This window comes from Monodon monoceros, unplaced genomic scaffold (assembly GCF_005190385.1).
Source record: "Monodon monoceros isolate NGI ecotype Baffin Bay Population unplaced genomic scaffold, NGI_Narwhal_1 Super_Scaffold_11, whole genome shotgun sequence".
Classification (NCBI taxonomy): domain Eukaryota; kingdom Metazoa; phylum Chordata; class Mammalia; order Artiodactyla; family Monodontidae; genus Monodon; species Monodon monoceros.
The window spans coordinates 126,099,525-126,119,378 of NW_021703767.1; the positions used below are offsets into that span (position 1 = coordinate 126,099,525).

The window sequence follows — 19,854 nt, forward strand, 5'->3', positions numbered from 1 at the left end:
GAAGCAACTGACAAAGGACTAATCTCCAAAACATACAAGCAGCTCATGCAGCTCAATATCAAAAAAAACAAAAAACCCAATCCAAAAATGCACAGAAGACCTAAATAGTCATTTCTCCAAAGAAGATTGCCAACAAACACATGAAAGGATGCTCAACATCATTAATCATTAGAGAAATGCAAATCAAAACTACAATGAGGTATCACCTCATACCAGTCAGAATGGCCATCATCAAAAAATCTAGAAACAGTAAATGCTGGAGAGGGTGTGCAGAAAAGGGAACCCTCCTGCACTGTTGGTGGGAATGTAAATTGATACAGCCACCATGGAGAACAGTATGGAGGTTCCTTAAAAAACTACAAATAGAACTACCATACAACCCAGCAATCCCACTACTGGGCATATACCCTGAGAAAACCATAATTCAAAAAGAGTCATGTACCACAATGTTCATTGCAGCTCTGTTTACAATAGCCAGGACATGGACACGACCTAAGTGTCCATCAATGGATGAATGGATAAAGAAGATGTGGCACATATATACAATGGAATATTACTCAGCCATAAAAAGAAACGAAACTGTGTTATTTGTAGTGAGGTGGATGGACCTGTAGTCTGTCATACAGAGTGAAGTAAGTCAGAAAGAGAAAAACAAATACCATATGCTAACACATATATATGGAATCTAAAAAAAATGGTTCTGAAGAACCTAGGGGCAGGACAGGAATAAAGATGCAGACATAGAGAACAGACTTGAGGACACGGGGAGGGGGAAGGGTAAGCTGGGATGAAGTGAGAGAATACCACTGACATATACACTACCAAATGTAAAATAGCTAGCTAGTGGGAAGAAGCTGCACAGTACAAGGAGATCACCTCGGTGCTTTGTGACCACCTAGAGGGATGGGATAGGGAGGGTGGGAGGGAATGCAAGAGGGAGGCGATATGGGGATGTATGTGTGCATATGGCTAATTCACTTTGTTGTGCAGCACAAACTAGCACAGCATCATGAAGCAATTATACTCCAATAAAGATGTTAAAAAACATAAAAAAAAAAAAAGAATTGACACTTAACAAGTTATGGAGATGGGCTTCCCTGGTGGCGCAGTGGTTGAGAGTCTGCCTGCCAATGCAGGGGACACAGGTTAGTGCCCTGGTCCAGGAAGATCCCACATGCCGCAGAGCGGCTGGGCCCGTGAGCCATGGCCGCTGAGCCTGCGCGTCCGGAGCCTGTGCTCCTCAGTGGTAGAGGCCACAACAGTGAGAGGCCCGCATACCGCAAAAAAAAAAAAAAAAAAAAATGTTACAGAGATGGACAATGGTGATAGGTGCATAAAATTATGAACGTATTCAATACAACTGAACTGTACATTTAGAATGTCTAAGTTTAGGGACTTCCCTGGTGGCACGTGGATAAGACTCTGTGTTCCCAATGCAGGGGGCCTGGGTTCGATCCCTGGTCAGGGAACTAGGTCCCACATGCATGCCGCAACTAATAGTTCGCAAGCCACGACTAAGGAGCCCAGCGAGCCGCAACTAAGGAGCCTGCCTGCCACCACTAAGACCTGGTGCAACCAAATAAATAAATTTTTTTTTAAATGTCAACTACAATTGGCACTTGCCATCTACCTCTACAAGGATTAAGTCTTGTGCATTTGCAGCTGCTGACTTTCAACACCCCACCGAAAGGAGTTCAGGGTAGAAAGCTGAAATTAGGAACTCTGTGCTCTGGGAAAAACTGGCAGAACAGGTCTTCAGAAAGTTAGATATTTTCAGGAGCCAATTTTATGAGCCCAATTCTTGTATCTCCTCATATCTAGAAAAACACTAAAATCCTTCATGGTCACATCTGCTCCTCGTGACTAGCAGTAACTTCCATGAGACTAGCAGAAAACTTCTACAAAAAATATGTGCTTGATTGCATGTATTCCCCCTTCACCAAAATCACATATATTCAGACCTTCCCTCCTACCTCTTTGGAGCAGTTTCTCAGAGCTATCTGGGATGCTGTCTCCTGAGCTGCAGTCCTCATTTTGCCCCAAGTAAAACTTAACTCACAACTCTCACATTGTGCATTTATTTTTAAGTTGACACAACTTTTAGTTTGTGAACAGTTTTTAAGTCCACAACTCTGAGGAACAGCAAAAAAAAGGAAAAAAGAACAGAGGCTAAGGGACCTGTGGGAAATCAAATGTACCAACATACACATCATAAGACTATCAGAAGAGAAAGTGTGCTTCTGATGTAAGGATAAGCATATACATCAGTGTAAAAGAACTGAGTCAGGAAATAAACCCTTATATTTATGGTCAATTGATTTTCTTTCCACCAAAGTGCCAGGACCATTCAGTAGGGAAAGAACAGTCATGTCAATTAATGGTGGTGGGACAAGGATGAATTTGGACCCTGACCTCAGACCATACTCAAAACTTAACTCAAAAGGGATCACAGACCTAATATGAAGGCCAAAAACCTATAAAACCTCATGAAAAAAAACTGAGACAGGCTGGGAGCTGGGACCCTTTGCTGCAGTGCTGCAGTGCTGCAGTGCTTGCACCTGGACACACCTCTCCTCGAGCAACAAAATACAAGAAAACTACATGGGACTAAAAGTAACTGCATGCAGGTGCAATCAGGGCAAATTCTGGACAAGAGATACAAAGAGACCAAAAAATGCAACTGCCACTTTTGAAGAGCCCGGAGCTAAAGCAGGGCACTGCACATGCCCCCTGCACACCACACCACCTAAGGGGTGGGCAGACCACCTAAGCCACCCCTCCAGCCCGACTCCCAGACACACCCCTATCCTCACCCCATGTAATGAAAAAGCTCGCCTGCACCCTCCTCAGTGAGCAAGCAAGCAAGGGAACCTGTTGTTTGTTCTCGCTCCCTCCTGCTGCAGCAGGGGCCCCAATAAAGCCTTGCCTGAATTTCTTGTCTGGCCTCTGACCAATTTCTATTGATTAAGGAGGCCAAGAACCCTGGTTGGTAACAAAACCACTAGACAAAATCTTCATGACTTTGTATTGAGCACAGTTCTTATATGAGAATAAAAGCATGATCTACAAAAGAAAAAAACTGATAAACTGGACTTTAAGATTTAAAACTTTTGCACTTAAAACGCCACCATTAAGAAATAAAAAGCCACAGGGACTCCCCTGGTGGCAGTGGTTAAGAATCCGCCTGCCAATGCAGGGGACACAGGTTCGAGCACTGCTCCGGGAAGATCCCACATGCCGTGGAGCAACTAAGCCCGTGTGCCACAACTACTAAGCCTGTGCTCTAGAGCCCGCAAGCTACAACTACTGAGCATACATGCCACAACTACTGAATCCCGCGTGCCTAGAGCCCATGCTCCTCAACAAGAGAAGCCACCGCAATGAGAAGCCTGCGCACTGCAATGAAGAGTAGCCCCCGCTCCCTGAAACTAGAGAAAGCCCACACGCAGCAATGAAGACCCAACACAGCCAAATATAAATGATAAATTAATTAATTTACCAAAAAAAAGAAAGGAAATGAAAAGCCACAGACTAGTAAAAAAAAATTTGAAAATCATATATCTGATAGAGGACTTGTATCCTGAATATATAAAGAACTCTTACCCAAAATCCAATTACAAAATGAGCAAAAGATCTGAACAAACATTTCAGCAAAGAAGATATACAAATGACTACCATGTACATAAAAAGATACTCAACAGGATTAGTGAGATGGGAAATGCAAATTAAAACCACGGAGAGATACCACTACTTACCACTGAAATGACTATAATGGAAAAGACTGACGATGCTACGTGTCAACAAGAATGGGGAGAACCAGAAACCCCCAATTACACTGCTTGTGGTAATATAAAAGGGTACAGTCACCTTGGGAAAAAATTTGGCAGTTTCTTAAAAAGTTATACATAAACTTATAATGAAGCCGAGAAGGACCCTGTGAGGCCCTCCCAAGTACAAAAGCCTTTCTGTGTCCCCCATTTCTTGTTTGTAGGAAAAAGGTTTTAGCCTCCTAGACCTTCCCTGAGTTCCAAAGGGCAGACTCAAATAGTTACTAATTAGGGGATTGAGGGAATGCAGAAAGAAATAATAGTGCGGCATGGGGCCTGGGCCTGGTTCCTCCTCAGAGGATGTACATAACAATTCCATACATATCTCTGAGTTCTTCTACAGGAACTCAGGCCCCCTGAGCACAAGCATGTGGACCCCAGACTGGTTGGAACCAGAAGGCTGATGACTGAGATTCCTGAAACACCACCCTGCTACCTCACCACCAACCAATCAGACACACACACCCTCCTACTACCCTCCCTCACCTTCCCCTTAAAAACTCTTCCCTGAAACCCATGGAGGAGTTCAGGTCTTTGCTTGGCCCTACAATAAACTTTTCTCTGCTCCAATCTCCGACATTTCCATTTGTTTGGCTTCACTGTGCATTGGGCACAAGAACTTGGGTTCAATAATTTGATCCAACAATTTCACTCTTAGGAATCTACTCAAAGGTTATGAAAACATATGTCCACACGATGAGCTATATACAAATGTCCATAGCAGCATTATTTATGATATTCAAAATGTAAAAACTACCCAAATGTCCATCAACTAGTGGATGGATAAACAAAATATGGTATATCTATATAATATTATTCAGCAATAAAAACAAATCACTGATACACAGTACAATATGAATGAACCTCAAAAACATTATTTTAAGTGAAGAGAGATGAAAAAACTGTAGAGGCAGAAAGCTGATCAGTGGCTACCTAGGGCTGGGTAGGAATTGACTGAAAACAGGCAGGAAGGATCTTTTCGGAGTGAAAGATTCTAAATTGTAGACTGTGGTGATGGCTGCACAAGTTTCTTAAAAATCGTTGAAATGTATGCTTATAATGGATGGATTTTATGCTTCGTAAATTATACCTCAATAAAGCTGTTTTAAAAAAATATCAAAAGTCATAGAAGAGAAAGAGAAATTGAGGAAATGCTCCAGATTGAAGGAGATTAAAGTTATATGACAACTAAAGGCAGTACTTAATCCTGGATTGGGTGGGGGGGATAACTATAAAGGCCATTATTAGGATCATTTGATGAAACATGAATAAGAATAATACTGATGAATCAATATTAAGTTTCTCAATTACTGTACTCTGTTTATATAAAAATGTCCTTGTTCTTAGAAAATATACAATGAAGGATTTAAGAGATAAAGGAGGCACAATCTCCAATTTACTCTCAAATGTTTCAGAAAAATATACCGTGCAAATATGTGCATACGGAGAGAAAATGATAGAGCAAACAGGTAAAATGTAAACAACTGGTGAATGTGGGTAAAAGACATAAAGGAGTACCTTTACTCCCCAGTGTGCTACCCCTAGAGCTCAAGTTTAAAGATTAAAAAGTAGGTTTAAGATCTACAAAGTGGCTTCTCAACGTACACAAGTGCTCCCACAACTACCAGAGGTATCGTACACAAAGTAAACACACATTTTTCTGACTGAACACAAAGGGCAGTGGCAGGGAATAAGAACCTTCATAAGCCTGCAGGCCAGGGGATGACAAGAACAGCTGGCCTGATTAGAAACAATGTCTGCCTGTCTCTGTCCTTTCTTTCCTCCCCTCCCTGGAAATGCTGATCTGTCCCTTCTCTCAAGTTTACATCTGGCAGTATCTCTCCCTCACCCCAACCTCCCTTACTATACTCTCACAATGCACTTCCTACTTCAAATAATGTATTTAATTTTTGTGTTTCTTTTCATTTCTTTCTCTTTTAGTCTGTAAGAAAGCAGATATCTGAAATGATGTTCACCAAATGCTTCTGAATGGTGGGATCTTGGGTGATGGTGGGATTTCTTTCTTCTTTGTACTACAGCTTGAACTTTGTATAATGATCTTGTAATGTCTTAACCAAAAAAAAAAAACCACAGGGGCTTCCCTGGTGGTGCAGTGGTTGAAAGTCCACCTGCCGATGCAGGGGACATGGGTTCGTGCCCCGGTCCGGGAAGATCCCACATGCCGCGGAGCGGCTGGGCCCGTGAGCCATGGCCGCTGAGCCTGCGCGTCCGGAGCCTGTGCTCTGCAACTGGAGAGGCCACAACAGTGAGAGGCCCGCGTACCGCAAAAAAAAAAAAAAAAAAAAAAAAAACACTGCTTTTTTTAAAAACTGTTAATTCTATAGATACATGTATATGTATAACTGAATCACTTTGCTGTGCATCTGAAACTAACATAACGTTGTTCAACTATACTCTGATATAAAATAAAGTTAAAATAATAAAATTCCTAATTTTTAGCAAGTCAGTTCATTTTAATCTTTTATATTCCCTACTCCTTGCTTTTGAAAAAAAATTATTTAAGTGACATTCCCTTCTGAATAATCTTTAATTTTGTTTCCCCCTATAAGTATCAGTGGCCTCTATGAAAGAAAAAGAAAGATAACCCTCCCCACCTTATCAGTTCCCCCGACCAGGGATTGAACTGGGGCCACAGCAGAGTCCTAACCACTAGGCCACCAGGAACCCCCATCTCTCTTGCTTTTCATCCACCCTTCATGCCACCCCAATGACACAGGAAGGAGCTACAGGACACAATGAGGTAAGATAGGGAAGCTCTGACCAGGACACAGCTTAGAGAACTCCCTGTACTCTTCCATTCTCTATTAACGGTTTCTCACCAGAAAGATGTCTGCGTAGCCAGCCAAAGACTCTACTCCCTCTTGGATCCGTGCTCCCCCAGAGTCATTCAGTCCAATCACCGGAGCCCCCACTGTCATGGCTTGGTCCATGATCTGAGATAGCAGAAAACTCTTTTGTGAGACAACTGACCCTGTTATGAAAAACAGCATTTACAAAGCACCATGGTGGTTTTCTGGAAAATGTTCTGAGTGTACTTTGCAAAACAGGAGTCCATAACACTGGCTGTATTCCACATGATGATTGCGTACCTCGTGGAAGACAGAAAATCAGATATTTAAACCGCTAATTAAAGTCCCCCAAGCAGCCAACAGCCAAAGCACTTCCCATTTGCAGAGGCGAAGACTGTTCATGGCAACCACTTCTAGAGCCTCAGGCCCAGGCTGTAGTATTTTTTCAGCCTGGGACTGAACAAAATAATATTTTGAACTGATAGAATGGCAAAGCAGTATTTTTGTGAAAGTAAATGTGGACCCATCTATTAACTGGAGGCCAGGCCCAGCCCTTTTACTTCTAATAAGACAGATTTTCCTCATGGGTCAGTAGTTGACAGCCTAATGAGCAACATTTCTAACAGTCCTTGAGAATTTACAAAGCACTTTCACTTCCATTATCTCATTTAGTAATCACAACAGAGGCAATAAATTGTGGAGGAAATTAGGAAGGTTTAAAAGTTTAGGGATTGGCCCAAGGTCTCAGGAGTAACACATGACAGGACCACACGGAGAAGCTAGGTATTCCATTACACAGGGAAGCCCTGCCCAGCTACTAAAGATCAACTCTACCTTTATTCCAAAACTCCCCAAATATGATCTACACTTTTATTCACCACCAGAGCATCTCATCTGTAGCAGCATTTTTTAAATGCCATCATTTGCACTGCTTTTTTAGTACCTGGATTCTCCACCTAGACCATGGGTTCTTTACTTGGGATCCTCAGAACCGTAAGAAGCCTGTGAGTAGATTTCAAGGAGTCCATGAACTTGGAAAATTTTACATTTTATTAACCACAGCAGTATTAGAAATACCTGTGACTTTGTCATTAATAGAAGCCACAGATTTTTTATGCCACATTAAAGTTGCTGCAAATATCTTTTTTTTTTTTTTTTTTTTGGCCATACCGCACAGCATGTGAGATCTTAGTTCCCCAACCAGGGATCGAACCCATGCCCCCTGCAATGGAAGTGTGAAGTCTTAACCTGTGGACTACCAGGAAAGTCCCACTTTCTGGTGGGTCCCACTTTCTGGCAGATATCTTGAAATATCATTTTCAACTCATGCCAACTTTGAAATTATAGCAGTTTATCCACTTCTAAATCTCGATTTAATTCATTAATAAGGAAGCATATATATTACAAATGTGATTTTTTAATTTTCAATCTCTTGTAATCCTACATTTTACTTTATGCATGTGTAAAAATGCGGGTCCAGGGACTTCCCCAGCAGTTCAGTGGTTAAGACTTCACCTTCCAATTCAAGGGGTGCAGGTTCAATCCCTGGTCAGGGAGCTGATATCCCATATGTCTCGTGCCAAAAAACCAAAACATAAAACAGAAGCAATATTGTAACAAATTCAATGAAGACTTTAAATTTTAAAAATATATAAAAAATGCGGGTCCGGCTTCACCAGCCTGCCAAAGGGATCCATGCTACAAAAAATGTTAAGACCTCCTGCCCTTTACTGAAGGCACCTTCAGGTCAGCACCACATCCTGCACACCTCTGCCCCACCCCATGTGACTGATGAAAGTATTGAGTTTGTTTTCAATATTAAATACTTACTTTGGGGGCTTCCCTGGTGGTGCAGTGGTTAAGAATCCGCCTGCCAATGCAGGGAACACAGGTTCGAGCCCTGGTCCGGGAAGATCCCACATGCCGCGGAGCAACTAAGCCCGTGTGCCACAGCTACTGAACCTGTGCTCTAGAGACCGTGAGCCACAACTACTGAGCCCATGTGCCACAACTACTGAAGCCCATGCGCCTAGAGCCCACACTCCGCAACAAGAGAAGCCACCACAATGAGAAGCCCGCGCACCACAAGGAAGAGTAGTCCCTGCTCACCGCAATTAGAGAAAGCCCGCACACAGCAACGGAGACCCAACGCAGTCAAAAATAAAATAAAAATTTTTTTTTTTTAGAAAAAGAAAATTTATAAAAAATAAATACTTACTTTGCAGATCTTTTGGGCATGTGCTCCCGACAGGCTGCCTCCAAAAACTGTAAAATCCTAAAAAGAAAACAAAGCAAAAAATAATATGGAGTGACTAGCCAGAGATGAAGACCCAATAGGAGGAGGAAATGGAAAATTCAGAGATAAAAGTTTTTAAAGGATTTTCAGAAGTTTAAAAGATTAGGGGGAAAGTGTGACATAAAGTATTCCATAGAATGAATAGTGAATAAAATGTCTTAAAAGGAGTTCATGTAATGTGAAGAGCAAAAGACCTAGTCTTTGTATACAAAAATGACTTGTAGCTCTGAGGGAAGGAAAACTTTCCAGGCAGAATTAACCCAAAAAAATCAGATTCTATGGAGGTCAATCTGCTGTTTTGATAAAGGAGGTGAAAGAAGTGAATGAGTCCTCACTGCTTCTTCTTGCTTCTGGATTTTCATTACCTTCTGATATAAAAAGCTTCTTGTAGGAATGACCTCCTTCCTAAATCCCCATCAAAAAGATAGTAGGGAATTAAAAACACATTCAGCCCATGAGGACAAAAAAGGAAGAGGAAACAACAGCAGAAGAGAGAGTGAACAAATGAGGGAAGTGAAAGCACAAGAATATCTGACTTGGAGCAAATGGAAGCCTTTACATCTGCCGAGGGAGTAACCACAGGAGGGGACAGCCCAGGAACCACAGAAAGTGCGGTGGAAAGCAGACTGACAGGAAGTCTGTGTTGGGAGCAGTTAGACCCCACAGGGCCTCTTCTTCACCTGGAGAGGAGAAAGGAGGTTTACTCTCTCAAGAAACTTAACCAGAGGGCTTCTGGAGTCACAATCCCCAGCCACAAAAGGCAGCAAAGGCAAGGCTGAAAACAGGTGAGATGCCTAATCTGTACAGTGAATGATGAGCCACTGCTGGCCCCTCCTTCCCCCCACCCCCTTCCCCCAGAACACATCTAAAGCCAATTATCACGCAAAAGACTGTGACTGCTTCTCTGGAAAAACAGAAGCTCCCCGCAGAAAACAATGTCTGCAGATATTAACATTTGGGGGATCACTACAAAAAATCTGACCCATCACTCCTCCCCCTCAGTATCCTTCAGGGCCTACTTCACATGCCCCATTTTCCCTAAAGCTTTCCTGGATCCGGATGTGACCTTCCCTTGTCCTGAGCCCATGGCACTTGCCCAGAACCTCTCACCGACTATCCGTAACTGTAGCCACCCCTGTTCTGTCCCATTCTACCTACAAAATGATTAGCTTCTCCAGGGCAAGAACTGTCTCGGTCATCTCCACCTCCCCCTCACTCCCACCCAAACCCACAGGCATAAGAGGTGCTCCGAAGCATCAGTTCAATGAATTTTTGTTATCTCCTTAATAGTTAAGGGAACATTGTGCCCAGAAAGCACAATAGCCTTCTTTGTTCTAGCTATCTTACTAATGGTTCCTTCTATACAATTCTTTGCCTAGCTCTCATAAATTACAAAAAAGAGAGATGATTCCTTCTAGTCAGGCATTTGGCAGACACATTTATAACACAGTTTTAAAATATTTTAAAAGTAATTCTATTAGCAAATGAGTACTGTCTAAATAACTCTTAAAATAATCAAGTATAATTATTTTACTCTCAAACCTGGAAAACATTCTAGGTTCCTAAATAAGCTCTATACCTTTAAGATCTGTAAAAAGAAACTAAATATTTAGAATTATATACATATTTCTGTCTCTTAGTGGAGAAAAAAAAAATCAAACAAAAAATAGGATACAACATGTTCTTTGTGTTAGTTTTCTACTGCTGCTATAACAAATTACCACAAATTCAGCAGCTTGAAACAACACACATTCATTATCTTACAGTTCTGTAATTTAGAAGTCCTACATGGGTCTCAGTGAGCTAAAATCAAGGTTAGCAGGGCTATGCTCCTTTCTGGAGGCTCCAGAGGAGAATCTGTTGTCTTATCTTTTCCAGCTTCTAGAGACCATCTATTTACATTCCTCACCTCATGACCCCCTTCCTCCCTCTTCCAAGCCAGAAACAGGCAGACCAAGTCCTTCTCACACAGCATTACTCTGACCTCCCCTTCTGCCTCTCTCCCACTTTTAAGGGCCCTTGTGATTACACTGGGCCCACCTGGATAACCCAAGCTATTCTATTTTAAGGTCAACTGATTAGTAACATTAATTCCATCTGCAAGCTTAATTCCCCTTTGTCAGGTAAAATTACATATTCACGGGTTTCAGGGATTAGGATTTGGATATATTTGCAGGCCATTATTCTGCCTACTACATTCTCCTATGGTGTCCGTGTGAAGAAACTGTATGTCTTGATGCAGCCTAACAAAAATTGTTTGAACTCTTTCACGAAAGCCTAAAACTCAAGGGGCCTGTGGCTCTGAGAGTCAAATCCCCTCTGCCCAAGCTGCATCCGTTGCACTCCCTCAGGTCCACACAATCTGCCCAGGACACAGCTGCCCTCCCAGCACGCACCCAACCTGCCAAAAGGACTCTCACTCACTTGGATAAACTCCTGGTTCCTGGGACTTCTTAGATGACTACTGCCCTGTGATCCTCCCGCACACCGACTAGGGAGTCTTTCTCCCTAATTAAAAACACCCTATTACATTATAATAGTGTAATACTCTGGACATATGCACTAATAAACAAAGTAATTCCCTCACCTGCCCCAACTACAGGCAAGTTTTCATTCCCCAGGACTGTTTTCTTCTCACATATTTTGTTCCTGGCTCTGCCCTCAAGGAAACCTCAGCCAATCAGAGTATGAAATACCTGACTGAAGACATAAACCAATCTTCCATTGATTCGGCCCCGTCCAGTGACCACACTGTCTCCAGGAAACTACCAGAAAAATGGAAAAATGAAAGTTAAAAAAACCAAATACTTCTCTTAATTAATTTCGCAGTTATGCCCCAAGGAAAGACTCCCCCTAAAAAAACCACCCCCCAAATTCCTTAAAATTCAATATGAATAAAGAACATGAAGGAATCCCCGCTTCCCCCCTCAGCTCTGCAACAGCAAGCACTGGGCTACTGCTTCATCAACAGAACGCTGTAGTCTTGGCCTCAGTGGGCCTCAGCAGAATAATCAGGGGACCCCCGAGGGATGCCACTACTGAACCCTCACAGGAGGAAGGAGAATATATAACAAAACATGGCAACTTCTACAGAGCCACACATCCCACCCCCAAACCTTAAAAAGGCAAACCTATCATTTTGCTTGGAATTCTGACAGTCACTGTGTGGCCCATAATGGCTCAAATGGAGCCAGCAAGTTTAGTGCCAAGGTTACAAATCTTTGATCATAGTCTTGAAAATAAATGGACCAAAAGAGAGTCCAAAGAACTCTGTGCACCATGGAGAACACCCAACTGAAGGAACAAGTGTTGGTAACTCTGACCTCCAAAACTCCAAGGCATAAACTTAAAGTATGTCAAAAGAGGTGACTGGTTAGCCTTTAGGGGTTCCTGGTGCCTAGGCAGACCAGAACACAATCCAAAAAAATTCCCAACTCTCCTTCTAAGTTTGTCATTCTATACCAGCAAGAACTGTGAACCCACACCGGAGTCCTGGGAGCTGGGCCAGAGTCACCCTGCACAAGGTATGAGTAGTGCACCCACATTCCTTCATCTGTAGACAAAGGTGAGTGGGGAACCTGGAGGCCCCAGCAGTGCTTCTCAAGAGGCACTTCTGCAATTCCAGGGCCCCACACTTGAAAATGTTTCAATGCATCCTGAATCCTGAAAGGACTTCATTAATCTAGTGTGTCGAACAGCAGGGCCACAGCTGGTAAGTGAAACCTGGAGGCCTGCACCACCGCTGTGAACAGATACCTTATTCTTATCAGCAGCCATTCCAAAATCTGCACATCTGTGTTCCACAAACATGTCGCTCTCAACAAAACTGCCAGGGTCCAGCAAGAGACTGATCCGCTCTCTGGCCGTTAGCTTTCCCTAAAATGCAACAAAATTCGCTCAGTGATGTCATCATAGACAAAAGTCAGTAAGCAAGGAGTGCTCATGGGAGGGCCAGGAGGGCTAGTTTTTGCCTTCACCCTATGTGAAAGTCTCTATTCCATAAACCTGCCCAAGAGAAAGGTGTTATCAGTAGAATTCAGCCAGTAAGGAAATCAGGGCAGACTGGCTGTTCCAGGAGCCACTAACTGTGGAAGCAAATTAAGGGAGTAGGAAGGAAAGGCAGAGAGGAGAAGTGGGGGTAAGGAGAGCCTGACCCTGGAACAAGATAACGAGTTCTACAAACATTTACTGGAGACCCAAGGAGCAGTAAAAAGGAGAACAGAGAAGCAGGAGATAGAAAACTAAAGCAGGCTTCGCGAAGGGTCTGAGGCTACACTCCTAGGTTCACAAGCTTCTTCTAAGGAGCCCCACAGAAGCTCACCTCACTAGGGTCCAGCCCCAAGGACACTTCTCCTGCCGCCTCCAGGGTCCTCTCCTACATTGGGGGCCCTGCTTAGGGACCCTACCCCTGACAGTGACTGTGATACACAGACAACCCCACAGCAGACAGTGGCTTAGTAGAAAAAGAGTGGGACAGAGAGTGCTAAAGAGCTCACTTGAAAGGAGTTAAAAAATGGTTCTTGGAGAGGGTGACGTTGGAGACCTCAACCTGTCAAGAGCCTCCATTGTTTGGGCTCCCAAGCCCTTAGACCAAGACCAATAACGGGGCCCATTGTCTATCCCCGACCCCTGTTACAAAAAAAAAGAAACCTCTAACTAGCTATATTTTCCCCTTAAGAAGGAAGCCAAAGCCAGTGAGGTGGTATTAAAACAAAAAGGTAATCCTCTACACTACTGTGTAAAATAAAATAAGTTTTCAAGAAAGCAATTTGGTGGGCTTCCCTGGTGGCGCAGTGGTTGAGAGTCTGCCTGCCGATGCAAGAGACGCAGGTTCGTGCCCCAGTTTGGGAAGATCCCACATGCCGCGGAGCGGCTGGGCCCGTGAGCCATGGCCGCTGAGCCTGTGCACAACAGTGAGAGGCCTGCGTACCACAAAAAAAAAAAAAAAAAAAGAAAGAAAGCAATTTGGCAATATATATCAGTGTTAAAAATGTTTGTATCTTTTGACCCAGTAATTCCATTTCTGGGAATCTATCCTGTGGAAGTAGTCCAAATATTGTGTAAAAGGGTATGGGGTAGGAGATTCAAACCAAGTAAGCCTCCTAAGTCAGCCTTGGCAAAAGAAAAACAGTTTCTGGAGGCTGCATCTAAATCCAGTAAGATCCGCCTGGAAATGGGTGGGATGATCTTCCAGGGAGGGATTGAGCCATGGGCCCCAACAAAAAGAGTGCAGGGAGCACTGACAGGCCTTTCCAGAGGATAATCTAGAGTTTCCTCACAGAACTTCCCTGAAGGTCCAGTGGTTAAGAATCCCCGCTTCCACTGCAGGGGGCACCCGTTCAATTCCTGGTTGGGAAACTAAGATCCCGCATGCCGCTCAATGCAGCCAAAAAATAATAATAATAAAGCTCCCTCAACCCAGACACTGCCACCCCAGGGACCTCAGGGGAGGGAGGAAAAGCACTCCGGGCACGACACACTCTCAACCAAATTTACATCTCACTCCCAAATGGCAAAAAGGAACTGTCACACTCAGGCCCTTGTCAAATGGGCATTTACAACATCTAAATTAACACTCAAATTAGAGTTAATAAAGGGCCAGTGCAAATGTCCTCACTAAAGACCCCACTACCCCCACGTCTGTAAATTTATGCCTCAGTATCCTTCACCTCTGAAAATTTCACTTTTGCATCTTCCAGGTTGGTTATTTAACCCATCCAGCACATCAGGCCAGACTCACACGTGTCCGGGACGCACTGAGCGAGCCTCGTTTCAAGTCCCAAGTCACCGATCTGGGCCTCGCAGTACCCCGGATAGTGGGTGGCAGTGCCTCAGCTGCTCACTCCAGCCAAACTCTCAGAGTAACGTGAGCAACCCCAGGAAAAAACACCTGCTTCCGAAGGTGTCTTTCCTACCCAGCAAGCACGCTGATATCCTAAAGGAGGTTCGGCTGGCATTCGGGGGGCAGAGTTTCCACAAGTTCCCTGCGCACACCACACAGCCACCCCAGGTGAATGTGAGTTTGCCCATGTAACTTCCCCTGCCAAACGCCTTGATTTTCCTGCTTCCATAATGGAGCAAGAACCTACCACCACTCTTTCATGGGGCATGAGAAGAACAAGATTTTTTTTTTAATTAAGTGCCTATCATTGCTTCACTATCTTATTCCAGTAACATTACAAGGGGAGGATTATTACCATCTTCTATTTAGAATAAATTGACTCCAAAGGGGTCAATAAATTGTCCAAAAGTTCATAGCTATTAACTGGTAAGCCGCTGGAGCCCAGCCAGACCCGTCTAAAATTCCAAAGGGAAAGCAGACAGTGACAAAGCACAACGGTGCTTGTCCTGATTTTACCTGCCCCAGTGAAAGGCAACAGGTTCACAAGGTGAACATCCTCGGCTCCGCCCCGCCCCTCGCGGCATCGCGCGGATTGGCTGGGAGGCCCCGTACGCCGCGAGCCGCTCACGCTGTGATAGGTCGCGACCGCCGGAAGCGGTCTGGCCTGGGCCTCTTTAGGACTCACTCGCTTATGCTGCGCGTCGATGCGGCGCTGCCCTCCTCCCAGTAGTGCGGCTTGACGCTTGTTCTCGATGCGCTCGTTAACAGAGACAGGCTGGGTGCACACGCTGCGCACCGCGGCCCGGAGGCTTCTCACTACAGCGCTGAGCCTGATTCCGGGTGCCGCCACGCGCATAGCCGCTGCCGCCGCCATTTTTGCTTTACCAGCGCATCTGAGTGCGCATGTGCGTCGTGTGCACACTGCGGGGTCTGCGCCTGCGCAGCGTCGGCGGCATGTAGGGAGCCTGTGGGCTGGAATGCGGAGCGCGTTTAGCAGAAAGGCAGGAGAGCTCGAGACCCGAGGCTGCGCTAGGGCGTCACCCTGAGTCGTGTGGGAGTGGTCAACCGATTTTGTGCCCGCCAGGCTGCACAGAAGAGCGACTTAGCCCTTGCTTTTCTCTGGCTATCTACACCCCTGGTTTTGTCCTCTCACTTTCTTTAGAAAATAAAGTTAACCAGCGTTTGTTGAACACTGTACCAAGTGTTGCTTTAAGCATTTACCTGCATTAGCTTACTATCCTGATTTCACAGATGTAGCAAATGAAGCACAGAGAGGTAGAGTGATTTGATCAGCCAAGACTAGAGATGTAGTGGAACCAGGATTCAAACACAGACGTATTATGTACCACTTACTGAGCACCAGGCTTCAGCATCACCTGAAAGCGAGCTGGAAATGCAAACTTTCAAATTCTCAGGCTCCATCCAAGACCTACTGAATCAGAAATTCTGGGGATGTTGCCAGCAATCTGTTTCAACAGATGGCCTGTAGGTGATTTTGATGCTTTCTCGAGTTTGAGAACCACTGCTCTAGGGATTTAGAACTGAACTGTTGGGAGCTTGTCCATCTGTTTCCCCAGCTAATAGTCAGCTCTTCAAAGCAAAGAACAAGGTGTATATTTCACATTCTTAGCCACAGAAAACTGCTAAAGTTGATCATTAACCCCGCCGAGCTCCAGCTCACAGCCAGGGCCTTCGTAAAGTCCAAACTCTGGCCTGAGACTTCAACGTTAATAGAACTCAATTTAGCAAACATTTTTGAGCAGCTGCTATGTGCCAAGAACTAACCACTAGTACTTATTACTTTCCTGGAGTAGGAATTGTTCACCTACATATGCAGTGAAGCTGAGGGTCTAAGGCTTGAAGGCATGTGGCTGGACAAAGCCCACCTGCATCTCTCTGACTCCGTAGTAGATGCTCTTGGCCCTGCATCTGGGTCCCTGCGTTAAGGACCTTTCCAATCTAGAGAGGTAGAGAAAGGACCAGCCTGGTAGCACAGTGGAGAATTTAGGCAAGGCTGGGTGTGTAAAGGAGAGTTATCTCTGAGAAGGTAGCTGCATGCCAGGAATAATGGCCAGTTCAGATTCACACACATGGTTGAGTCCCCAGCTTTTGGGATAATGGTGGTACATGAGCCTGAAAAGCAGGGATGTAGTTACAGTGTGAAGAATTTTGCCATATTCAGCACTGGGACTTGATTCGGGTTGGGGCATTGGAACTCCTTTGTCCTAAGATGCTTTGCAGATCCCTCTCCTGTGGCACATCTCACATGGTGTTAACATTGTTTAGAACTCTTCCCAACTAAATTCCCAAGCCAGAGGGCAGGGACTGTGGCAGCTTGCTCACCACTGTGGCCCTTGCACCTGGAACAAGGCTCAACACACAGGAGGCCTTCAGAATGTATTTGTGGAATTGAACTGAGCTAGCAAATAGACAATAGCATGTTTTCTCCTATGCCTATTCATCCTTCCAGGCTCTACTCAGGTATTTCCTCAAGGCAGTCTACACTGATCCTCCCTCTACCTGGGTTAGGGAAACTATCGGTCCCTCGGGAAGCAAGGAAGATTTTGTTCTTATTTAACTTTGAGTAACCAGCATTTAGCAGAAAGCCCAGCACAGAAGGGATCCAGAGACAACTGTTAGACTGAACCTAAGTGCTCCCTCCAGGTAGTTCTCTTTCCCTCCCCTTCTTTCTCCTCCCAGTCTTCTTTTTTGCTGTACTAGTGCCCGACCCATGGGTGCTCAATACAGAATTCTAAAGATCTATCATGTTATTTCTCCTACTTCAGATGCAAGACCCAGCCTAGGATGGGTGGGAGGAGGAGTAAAAAGGGAGAATGTATTTACCCAACAATTGCCCTTTGGAATCCTTGCATGCTTTGGCCTATTTTCCTGTCCCTAGTGCCCCTTCATTGAATTCCTATGTCTGAGTTATTTCTACACTTCAAGACAGGAGTCACCCTGATCTGGCCATCCTATTCTTGTCAATGACCACTGTCAGCAAAAATGGGTGAAATAGAAGGAAGGAGTAAATTTGGAAGAGGTGCCATATTTGGGAGAATGTGTTAGTCTGAATCTTCAGAGAAGCAGCTGCCTAGAGGGGAATTAAACACGTAAGAAATCAGTTAGGGGACCACCTGTGAGAGAAAATGGAGCAAAATCTGGGAGAGGCTGGAAGAACTATCAGTCAGGTTCAATCCAACTCTGAACCCCCGTCAAGGAGAAAGAGAAGGAAGAAGGGTGACTAGGAGCTTTTTAGACTACTATGCAGTTTTAAGGAAAGTTCAGCAAGGCTGTTAAGTCCTGGAGCCAAAATATTTCTGCCCCTGATTGGATGGGAGCAGCCTGGGGGAGGCGTGGCCTCAGTGCAAATTCAGCAGTTAATTTCAGAATAAGGGCCAGAGCTCTCCGTCAATTAGGTGTAATGCAGTACCGGTGTCTTCTCACCTTAGTGAGGTTTGCGTGGTAGGAGTAAAGGGTGTTGGAGGAAATTTTGGAGAGCAGCTACCCTCCACGTGGGGAGAGAGGATTTTTTAAATGTTTCTTGTGCATTATGAATGCACTTCACCCTTAGTGTTTTATTTTAAAAATTGAAGGAAAAAAAAGAAGTATTTTAAATTCACATTATTTCCCCTGAACTGTGTTTCTTTGGCTACTAAGATTGGGTTACAAGAGACCTGGCTTAAATTCCAGTTAAAATGGTTATCAAGATGTGGAACCTGGTTTTCCCCAGACCACACACATTTTTCACACCATCTTGGAAAATCTTTGTCTTTTCTGGCTCCTTGGGCTCTGTGAGAAATGAACAGAACTGCCCTATCCTTTTTTCCAGAGGCAATTCCAGACATCCCTTCCACCCTTGCTGAGCTGCTCTTGCTTTGATTTTTTTTTTTTTTTTTTGGCTGCATCAGGTCCTAGTTGCAGTGTGCAGGCTTCTCTCTAGTTGTGGTGCATGGGCTCCAGAGCACATGGGCTCTGTAGTTGCGGCACGCGGGTTCTCTAGTTGTGTGTGGGCTCAGTAGTTGTGGTGCGTGGGCTTAGTTGCCCTGTGGCATGTGGGATCTTTGTTCCCTGACCAGGGATTGAACCCACGTCCCCTGCATTGGAAGGTGGATTCTTAACCACTGCACCACCAGGGAAGCCCCCCTTTGAAGTTTTTGCCATCTGTTGGTACCACCTTTCAGCATCCCCTGACCTCCACAACACACCCTCCTCTCCCTTCTCTCATGATGTCTGTGTCGGGCTCACTTTTTCCCTCTTTCCTGCTGTATTAGTCAGGGTTAGGGTTCTCCAAAGAAACAGAACTTTTAGGTGATAAATGATAGATAGATAGAGAGGTTTATTATAAGAATGGCTCAAAACAACAATGAGGTACCACCTCACACCAGGCAGAATGGCCATGATTAAAAGTCTACAAATAACAAATGCTGGAAAGGGTGTGGAGAAAAAGGAACCCTCTTACACTGTTGATGGGAATGTGAGTTAGTGCAGCCACTATGGAGAACAGTTTGGAGGTTCCTCAAAAAACTAAAAATAGAGTTGCCATGTGATCCAACAATCCCACTCCTGGGCATATACCCAGACAAAACTATAATATGAAAAGATACATGCACCCCTATGTTCATAGCAGCACTATTCACAATAGCCAAGACATGGAAACAACCTAAATGTTTCATGACAGATGAATGGATAAAGAAGATGTGGTGTATATATACACAATGGAATATTACTCAGCCATTAAAAAGAATGACATAATGTAATTTGCAGCAACAAGGATGGACCTAGAGATTATCATACTAAGTGATGTTAAGTCAGAAAGAGAAAGACAAATACCATATGATATCACTTATATGTGGAATCTAGAATATGACACAAATGAACATATCTATGAAACAAAAACAGACTCACAAATATAGAGAACAGACTTGTGTTTGCCAATGGTATGGATAGTGGAGGGAAGGATTGGGAGTTTGAGATTAGCAAATGCAAACTATTATATATAGAATGGATAAACAACAAGGTCCTGCTGTATAGCACAGGGAACTATCAATATATTCAATATCCTGTGATAAACCATAATGG

At 44.2% G+C, this 19,854-nt stretch overlaps 1 protein-coding gene across 2 annotated transcripts in view; it reads right to left on the reverse strand.

Moving 5' to 3' along the window:
• PCCB (propionyl-CoA carboxylase subunit beta) overlaps positions 1–15,717 on the reverse strand; it is a 91,050-nt gene extending 75,333 nt beyond the window's left edge. The window contains exons 1-5 of one of the 2 annotated variants that reach the window (XM_029214471.1): positions 15,461–15,717; positions 12,690–12,809; positions 11,630–11,698; positions 8,856–8,912; positions 6,668–6,781 (exon numbers count right to left, since the gene is read on the reverse strand). In XM_029214471.1, the coding sequence (XP_029070304.1) occupies positions 6,668–6,781; positions 8,856–8,912; positions 11,630–11,698; positions 12,690–12,809; positions 15,461–15,649 (549 nt within the window). In that variant the 5' untranslated portion in view covers positions 15,650–15,717. The remainder of the gene's footprint in view (positions 1–6,667; positions 6,782–8,855; positions 8,913–11,629; positions 11,699–12,689; positions 12,810–15,460) is intronic. The other variant, XM_029214472.1, reaches the window with a different exon arrangement.
• Positions 15,718–19,854: the final 4,137 nt, after the last annotated feature.